The sequence below is a fragment of the Polistes canadensis genome, unplaced genomic scaffold (genome assembly GCF_001313835.1).
Source record: "Polistes canadensis isolate GaletaPanama2010 unplaced genomic scaffold, ASM131383v1 scaffold_328, whole genome shotgun sequence".
NCBI lineage: Eukaryota > Metazoa > Arthropoda > Insecta > Hymenoptera > Vespidae > Polistes > Polistes canadensis.
The window spans coordinates 97777-106812 of record NW_014569875.1 but is presented as its reverse complement, the minus strand read 5'-3'; the positions used below and the strand labels follow the sequence as shown (position 1 = coordinate 106812).

Genomic DNA, 9036 nt, shown 5'->3' with positions numbered 1-9036 from the left:
AAGTTTATATTAATTTATTTAATAATTATCCAATTCAAAAATGTAAAGAATTTAAAATATAAAATATATTAAAATAAACTAATAACGTGCGAGATAAAAAGAGAAAATAATAAAGAATAATTATAAAGAAATAATCGAAATTTATGCTATCATATAGCCTTTTTGTTCTTTTTTCTTGTTTTTACATTAAATATAGTCTTTTTTTTACTTTTTTAAATAGTGATTACCTCTCGAAAAAAATATTTTATTTATCCAAAGAGTAAATAAACAAAAATTATTTGCAATATACGTTTTGACTTATATCATCATTAATGGCATCTAAATTTTGTTTTCTTTTCTCAGGAGATACATCGTGAAGAATAATTGTCTATATCTCCAGTGTGAAGCCCAATATTCCCTCAATTATTCATTCCCATCTGCTCTACTATTTATCTAATGGAAAGGAACACTATATGCGCTATATCCATTAATAAGCAGGGTAGTTCACAACAGATGAACGTATTACCTAATTGGATTAAAACTTATTTACAAGAAGTACTGTACATTTACATTATAGTTCTGTTGTGATGTAGGTCCATCATAGCCTTGAACGCGAGTAGACCGATCTTTTACGTAAAGACGATAATGCAGGAAAACTTCAAAACATTTGAAGTGGCACTATGTGTTCCAATGAGCAAACGTTTCAATTTAAATCCTTAAACAGAAAAAAAATACCCCTTAAATGTGTCACAAAATAATTTCGTTAATAAAGTCCTTATATTGCATTTCTATAAATATCATGTTGTTTAATTGAATTTAAATCGATTCGAATAATTTGATCGATAAATTACAATAAAACATTTGCTCAGTAGAACAACTAACATATCTTAATATAAGTCTATTGTGCCATCCATGCAATAAAATCTTTACAGACAAGCACTAATTATCGTGTTTGCTGTACTAATGTTAAAAGTCGTCATTACCCTAGTCATATGCCCTAACTCATTTCAATAGGAATTATTACAATTAGAGCTAAGATTGTTTGTACCATTGATTAGGTGAGAGCACCCACTGTGAATCCAACACATTTGCTTATATCCCTCAAACACGATTATCGTCATATATAAATCGGAATAATTGTTATTTATTATTCAGTAGGATGCTAATCTGATGATCGCATACCCCTGATTTCAGGATCATAATTTGATTTCATTACGAAGTAATATAGTTCCTTGAGAGATCTTATTCAAAAAGTGCTAATATGTCGTCGCTAGATGAGGGATTTCCGCTGCTTGCTCCACTACTAGGAGGAGTATTTAAATCTGGTGTTTCTAAATATGAAAGCAGCTCCATTGCATCTACGACATTGTCCGGCAAGAGCTAAAAAGAAAAGAAAAGAAAAAAAAAGAAAAAAAAAAAAAAGAGAAAAATTAATTGATCATCCCCAGAAAAAAAAATACATTTATAAAATATATTATTTAATACTTACATTCAACGCTTCTTGACCAGTACCCTCCCCATCTATAACCGCAGCTGGATCGAAATTTAAGTCTGACGGTATATCCGCGGTATCGTTATTTATATTTGTACTCGTACTACCAGACGTATTATGATTTCCTGTAGATTCCTGAGATGCAGGAGGAACACTTGGTGGACCACTGTTACCACCACCTGGTGTGTGTGGTGTGTGAGGGGTATGAGGCGTGTGTGGAGTGTGCGGCATCTATATCATTAAAATACTCAATGAAAATATGAAAACATTAAGAGGAAAGATTTATTATAATTCATGTTGAATTGACTAGTCCATTACGGATGATAGGGAAACATACCTGATCATTTAATGACTTTTCCATAGCATTAAGGGGATCTAAGGAATTCACAGATTCGTTCAAATGTGTAAGAGGTCCCGTTCCGTTACTGTAATCGTTATTGGTTGTATTATTCGTCCCAGGATTAATATCAAATGATCCACCAGATGAATTTCGGTGATTGATATTATTATTGATATTGCTATTGATATTGTTATTTCCGTATGTGGACGAAGTGTTGTTCATCATCGAACCGCTTACTATGCTGCTCATATCCGGAGGTATATAAGGACTCATAGCTTGGTGGTTCATATCCCAGTTATTCATAGTAGGCATATTCATACTTCCAGGTGACATTGCCTTCGTCATTCTTTTACAATCGTTTTCCTCTTCCGATTTAATGTTCGCTAAATTCTTAGCTGGTTTCCAATTAGCCGCAGAATCTATCGTTACTTCCTCTACCTCTGCTGTATTCAAAGTATTTAAAATACCCCATACATATTGATCAATTTCTAAACCTTCTAATTGAGCTCCTTTTCTATTAATTCAAAATAATAACGTTATTAATAATAATATTGTTTTTGTTTAAACTGATAATTATTACGATTAATCATCGATTGGATTTTGGAATACTTACGTGCAAACAGGACACCTCCATGAACCCCGTTCGCAATTTAATTGCAGGTAAGACTCTAAGTCGAAACATTGTATATGTTTGCAATCGTGTCCCCTCGCTGGCAGTGTAATGCGTTTGAAGGTAATAGGACATTTTAAAGATACCTGTGTTAACAAAGATAAAAGGTTCGTCAAATATTTTCAATAGAACTACAAATTTTCGTAAGTTGAATATAAAAATATAAAGCAATATTACCATTCTTACCTTAAGTGCTGTTTGCTCCACGACATCCTTCTCGGATTGAATGCCGTTACTCGAGATCGTATTATTAAAGTTTCTTTTGATTTTAGATATGCAATGTTCTGCAGTAAGTAATCTCTTGCGCAATAAACCTTGCAGAACGCTACGTACGCTTGGTCGATGAACTAATTGGAGAACAAATAGATGTGACTGCAAACGAAAATAAATATTTGTATTAATAATATGTACGAATTGTTCATTTATAAATATTAATATTCCACGTATGTGTATGATTAATATTTCTAGTTACTTACACAACAGCATGCGGATACTGTAATCTGTATAGTATTTCTTCCCGGTTGGCAGACGTCTTTTAGATAAAGAGGCTTGTGGGATGTTTTGTTTTCGCCACGATCAATACCGAGTGGCGTTGCATTGACAGAAACCTGAACGCTTGCGGGCCAATTCGTGTTCATCTGTCTATCTTCGTGATGGAAACATTTAAGCTGTAGTTCCAGGTCAGATCGCCACATTAACGTTTGATGTACCGTTGATTTCAATTGGAACACGTGATTGCTTACAGCCAAATTATGTTCTAAGCGAAATGGTGGAAGAATGATACCGTCTCTAACAGGGAATGTTAATCTTAATTCATCGTCTTCTATGAACAAAACGATTCATTGTTAAATATCGTATAAATTGTATAAAAGAAATATTTGATTTTTATATATATATGTTGCGTGTACTTACTTTGTATATTGACAGGCGATTTGATTTCATTGAAATTTGGTTTGATGTCCGGATTTGGACTAATGTAAGGTGGCATGCTCGTCGCTGGTGTTAACGGGGGAGTTGGATTTCCAGGTATAGGACTATGCTGATAGTTCATGTTCGCTGCTCCCGTCGTTCTCATCGGCGCCACCACATCCTGTTGGTATTGACTTGTGGTTGCAGCAACGACAGCAGCAGCAGCTACATACGGAGATTGTCCACCCCCACCGTAAGCTGTGTTTTGTTGATGACCAATGTATTGGTTCCCTACAGTAGTAGGTCCCATACTAACTGGTACACCATTGCTATTAAAGTATTGGTTTGCTGCTGCCTGCGACGCCGTATTATACGATGGCGTCGTTTGCCTCATGTTCGTCCCTTCAAAATATTATTATTTTTTCAAAATGATAAGCACAAATTTAACTTTATATATTAATGTAAATATTCGAATGACATTTTCTGTAATATATAATGTATACGAATAATGAATTAATTGTGAAGTTACCACGTATCATAGAATTCGGTCCAAAACCAGCCGCGGCGGCGGCGGCGGCGGCAGCGGCGGCGGGATTTATGCCTTGCATCGGTTGATACTGAGGCTGGAAGTTTGGTCTTGCCGTAGCCGGATAATTATTTGGATATTGTGTCGTCGACATCGTGTTAAAACCTGGCTGCATTGCTGCAGGATTAGGATTGGCGTAAGGACCCTGCTGCCTCTTTTGCGCCATATGCATGGCTGGATTAGGATATGGAGCTAATCTTCTTGGGTATCCTTGATGAGGTTGCGTCTGAATAACAGATCAATCGTAAGTGTTTATCGTCAACGTCATCGTCATTTTTACTTAGCATCAAGAAAAAAAATAGGAAAAAAAAAATTACCTGCATGTTCATCTTATTCATCTGCATGTTGTTAGGTCCCATCATGTTGTTCATTCCCATATTACCCATGTTACTCATGGAGCTCATGGGGTTCATACCGTTCATACTGGTCATACCGTTCATGCCGTTCATGCCGTTCATGCTTCCCAGTGTCATAGGATTCATTGAGTTCATCCCACTCATACTGTTCATCGAATTCATGGAATTCATAGAATGCATTGGGCTCATGGCGCCCATGCCGTTAAAATTGCTCATTCCAACTGGCCCCATTCCAGCCATTGGTCCTCTTTGAGCGTACCCTGTGTTGTACGCTTGATGGGGGGGTATCCCATGTTGACTTTGCATCTATAACAAGGAACATAGGAAATTGATAATAAATTATAGCGCGATTACTTATCGGATAAGCTTCTATCTTTTGGTACTTATCGTAGTGTACCTGATTGAATTGTGCGGGGATATCTTGGCGGTCCTGCATGGCCACCACGCTAGCAGTGGCGGTGGCCGTAGCGGTGGCAGCTGCCACCATCGCCGCGGCACTAAATGTCGAACCACCACCCCCGCTCTGAGGTGGCACTGTGTTATGATAGCCGGATGATAACACAGGTTGCACCCCGACGCCGATAGCCGCCGTTTTTGATAATAATATAGGTACCGACTCTTGGAAAAATATCGAGCTTTCGCGTCGAGGAGTAGGAACGTTCAAACGTCTTCCAGGAATTCTAAAACACAATATTCCAGACCGATTAGTTTATCGTTTAAACAGATAGATATTACTTGATCATCAGTTTTAAGTGATTACAATTTATATAACCGGGGAGTAATAAACAGGTAGCGATCATTTAAGTGATCATTTTTAATATACCAGAGGCTAAAAGCAAACAGTATCATGTTTCAAATTATAGTAAAAACCTCATCCCGTTATGAAGTGCAAGGATCGGTAGTGCAAGGGTTAACGCAAGGACATTCAAAGAAATTCATTCGACAAAACGAATGAAGGTGTATATATAGGTAGAAAGGGCGAACGAGCGAACCGCGTCAAACCGTTGATACTTCCAGCTGGCCACGCCATAGCGCGTAGCCCCCATTGCCTCTCTTTCTGTGGGAAATACACGTGCTCGCTATTCACACACCGCCGCTATAAACACAGCGTGCGAGCGTTCTGCCAAGGCACAATCTAAGATAGACCTAACTTTTATTTTCTACCTAACTTAATCATGGCATCATTTTTCAATGTTTTCCCATAACTTTAATGTTTAAATTATTACAAATTGTACAACTTTCTTGATAAAAGAAACTTCATCTTCGCAAGATGGCATTTATCGTTGATAAGATAGAAATCTTGAGTGTCGATATTTAAAAATGTTCCCTCGTTACAGAAAAATAATACAAGAGAAGACGTTAAATTTAAAGAAGATAAAATCGAGGAAGAGAACCATCGAGGTATCGTCGTCGTCGTCGTCGTGTCGTCGTCGTCGTGTCGTCGTCGTCGTCGTCGTCGTCGTCGTCGTGGTTGTTCTCCACGCGATTACGACGCATTGAACAAAAACAAATCCAGAATAATAGCCTCTCGTGGGAATTCAATAGGTCGCGAGAGACGGGTGTAAGTATGTGCGTACACGTGTGCGCATAGTACGCATCATATATGTATATATATATATATATATATATATATATATATAAAAATATGTATATATAACACATTTACGTTCATGTAACACACACGCAGCATACACGTCCCGATATAGCACGTGGGGAGGGAGAGTTTCCGAGGTTGACGTCATCCACGTCCCACCCCCTTTAAATTCGTGCTCAATGCAAAGAGCGACCCAACCGAAACTCCGTTGGTTCGTTCGTTGGTTCGTCTCTCTCTTTCTCATTCTTTCATATATACACGTAGTATACTCTCTCCATCCACTTGGGTCGAACGTTGTGTTCCTTCTTTCTTCCCTTCCTTCTTCCCTTCCTTCTTCCCCCATCCGGTGGCGAACCCCTCGGTAAAGCAGCCCACAACGGGTTTCTATTCTCGGATGTCAATATTTCGTCAACTAGAGCCTACTCGGCACGCAACAAAAGACCCTAACACAGCTTGCGCTCGGCAACGAGAGAAAGAGTGGTAGTAGGCAGGGAAAGAGGCAGGGAAAGGGACAGAGAGAGAGAGAGAGAGAGAGAGAGAGAGAGAAAGAGAAAGAGAAAGAATGACGACGACGAGACGCAACGCGGTTTCTCTTTTAGAGAGACAGAGAGAAAGAGAGGAAAGAGAGAGGATGCAATAGCAGTAAAATGGGGAGAAGAGAGTCCCAATACTATGGGGGCTGCTAAAAAGCGTTCGAGGTCGCGAACCAGCTGAATGAACTTTTAAGGACATTAACCATCGATTATTTTCTCTTCTAAATACGCGACAAACGAATACATCAAACTTCCTTCCTCTTTTGGTTATTATCGGCGTAGAGAAAAAAGCATAACCCTTCCTCTGGTCGTTTTTCGAAACGATCTCGTTTTCTTTACAATGATGGAAAGATCTCTCGATGTAACAAGAATAGGCGAAACAACGGGAGACGAAGGGCACGAGAAACGAATCCTACGAGAGCGTTAAATGTATGTATGCATGTATGTATATATGTATATACTTATCCATACATACACATGCATATAGACAATGACACGACTACGATGACGAAGAGGAAGCACACATTCATTCGTCTTTGGTAGCTCATTGTCGCGTAACGAGGCCATTCGAAAGTAGATCCAGTTCTACGAGAGAGAGAAGCGCACACGGATTCTTCCTTTCGTTCCAATTTTCGAGAGTTCGAGATTTCTCGAAATAGGAATCTACACGTTATATCTATAGTTATATACACACAATTATACATATTACTATTGCTATTACTGCGCCCCGATAAAGAAAACTTACTGTTGGTATACTTTCGAAGTCATTTTCCCTTGTTAAAATAACAAAGATCGAAAGATTTGATCCCTGAGAAGGAGAGAAAATTCTAGGTATACGTGTTTAAAGGGGATTTATAAAATGGATTTTCTGTTCTTTCACGGCCGACACATACAATATATAATAGCCGGGTCTCGGAGGAGTTCGGTTAAAATCGGCGTTAGCCACGCGAACAGAAAGAAAGAAAGAAGAGAGAGAGAGAGAGAGAGAGGAAAGATCCTCGAGTATGTTCTGAGGTGAACGAGTGGGAGAGGCAGACGGACCTGAGCGCGTGCTCTCCTCATGGGCGACGAGAGAGAGAGAGAAAGAGAATGAACGGCGGATATGCCGATCGAAACACTTCACTAAAATCAGGACAACTCCTCGGGAAAGAGATGAAGAAGAAGAAAAGATGAAGGTGGAGGAGATGGCGGAGGATGGAAACGAGGATTCGAGAGACTCTCGAATGCTGAGAAGACACACCGTGTCGCGACACGTAAACAAGAGTGTTCGTCGTTCCGAGGTCGTCGTGGCGCGAAAGCGATCCAGGATGAGATCTCTTTCTTTCTTTCTTTCTTTCCTCCTCCTTCTCCTCCTCCTCCTCCTCCTCCTTCTCCTCCTCCACCACCTCATCATCGTAATCCTTCTCCTTCTCTGTCCGACTCGTAAAAGTCTCGCTGACGATGTTTTCGCAGGGGCTTTGATCTCCTCCTCCATCGTTATCGTTATTTTTGGATGCATGTATGCATCCTGGAGACAAAAGACATTTTTTTCTTTTTGTCTCTCTTTTTTTTACAAAATATTGTTTCTCTCTCTCTCTCTCTCTCTGTTTGACTCTTTTTATTTTTGCGGAGGAGGCGAGCAGCCGATTCGTCGTTGAACGAAGGAGAGAAACAGTGCTCGGTCAATATGGAAATCGGGAGTGCCTTCTTAAAACCGGTTATGTCCGTAACTGGAATCGCGCGAGGCGACGACGACACGTGTCCTAACAATGAGTGCATCGATACGAGAGCCACATAATAATAATAATAATAATAATAATAATAACAATAATAATAATAATAATAACTTTTTTTATGCACGACTTACACCCCTTTTTACTTGCTACTATAAATTAAGGTAACCCGGTGTAAAGATACGAACGATTTTAATACACTAAATAAAATTTCTTTCAAATAATTTAAAAGATATGTGAATTTTGGCGAATGCATCTAACAGATCTCGTCCTTTCTTCGCTTGAAATCACATCATGGTATGTTCTAACTCATCAGAGATCGAGAAGATCCATGTTATTATCCCCCTGAACAACACATTCCGCAGGCTAGCTTCTCTTCCTCCCTTCCTCCCTCCCTCTCTTCATCACTCCCTTCCTCTGTTTCTTGCTCAAGCAACAATACGTACGTAAATATACTCCAACTCCTGAGAAAACAAGCGTTTAACCGCAGGTGCCTATCTAGGAACGAATGTTCACGAGCTTTTATATTCCTCTTCTCTCTATTTCTCTTTATAAACTATAGTATTATATGCACAAAAATAGAAAAACAAAAAAAGAAATAATTTTATTTCCTTTTATTGTAATATTTTAAAAGACAGAAAAATAAATGTAAAATATAAATGGATGCAATACCAAGGATAGTCTTATTGACGCGCGTCGCCATTTTACATGACAAGATGCAGAAATAATCAATATAGGAAAAAGATAGTAATAGTCGTATCGTCCTTTACAAAGACCGATGAGATTAGATATTTGTAACCATTCGATTCCTTTATACCTATCGTTGCCATTGCTGCTGTTTGCTGTTGCTAACTTTCGATCAACT

General features: G+C 38.7%; 1 protein-coding gene across 3 annotated transcripts; it reads right to left on the bottom strand.

The window, feature by feature from the left end:
* Positions 1–210: 210 nt before the first annotated feature.
* Positions 211–5007, bottom strand: LOC106791654 (zinc finger MIZ domain-containing protein 1). 3 transcript variants are annotated; one of them, XM_014757474.1, is made up of 10 exons: positions 4730–5007; positions 4294–4638; positions 3920–4202; positions 3394–3792; positions 2958–3304; positions 2659–2853; positions 2425–2567; positions 1809–2325; positions 1469–1702; positions 211–1359 (listed from the first exon to the last, which is right to left on the bottom strand). In XM_014757474.1, exons 1-10 carry the CDS (start codon positions 4817–4819, stop codon positions 1222–1224), a joined length of 2691 nt encoding a protein of 896 aa, XP_014612960.1. In that variant the 5' UTR covers positions 4820–5007; the 3' UTR covers positions 211–1221. The 3 variants fall into 3 exon arrangements, with proteins under 3 accessions (XP_014612960.1, XP_014612959.1, XP_014612961.1); XM_014757473.1 differs by having other exon boundaries at positions 2958–3301; positions 4730–4819; XM_014757475.1 differs by having other exon boundaries at positions 1222–1359; positions 2668–2853.
* Positions 5008–9036: the final 4029 nt, after the last annotated feature.

Bases quoted from the DNA above. Each gene is read 5' to 3' on its own strand.
- LOC106791654 (XM_014757474.1), bottom strand. From the start codon at position 4,819: ATGGTGGCAGCTGCCACCGCTACGGCCACCGCCACTGCTAGCGTGGTG. The intron at 3,305-3,393 runs GTAAGTACACGC...TTTTGTTCATAG, and splicing joins ATCGCCTGTCAATATACAAA to AAGACGATGAATTAAGATTA. The intron at 1,360-1,468 runs GTAAGTATTAAA...TTTTCTTTTTAG, and splicing joins CTGGTCAAGAAGCGTTGAAT to CTCTTGCCGGACAATGTCGT.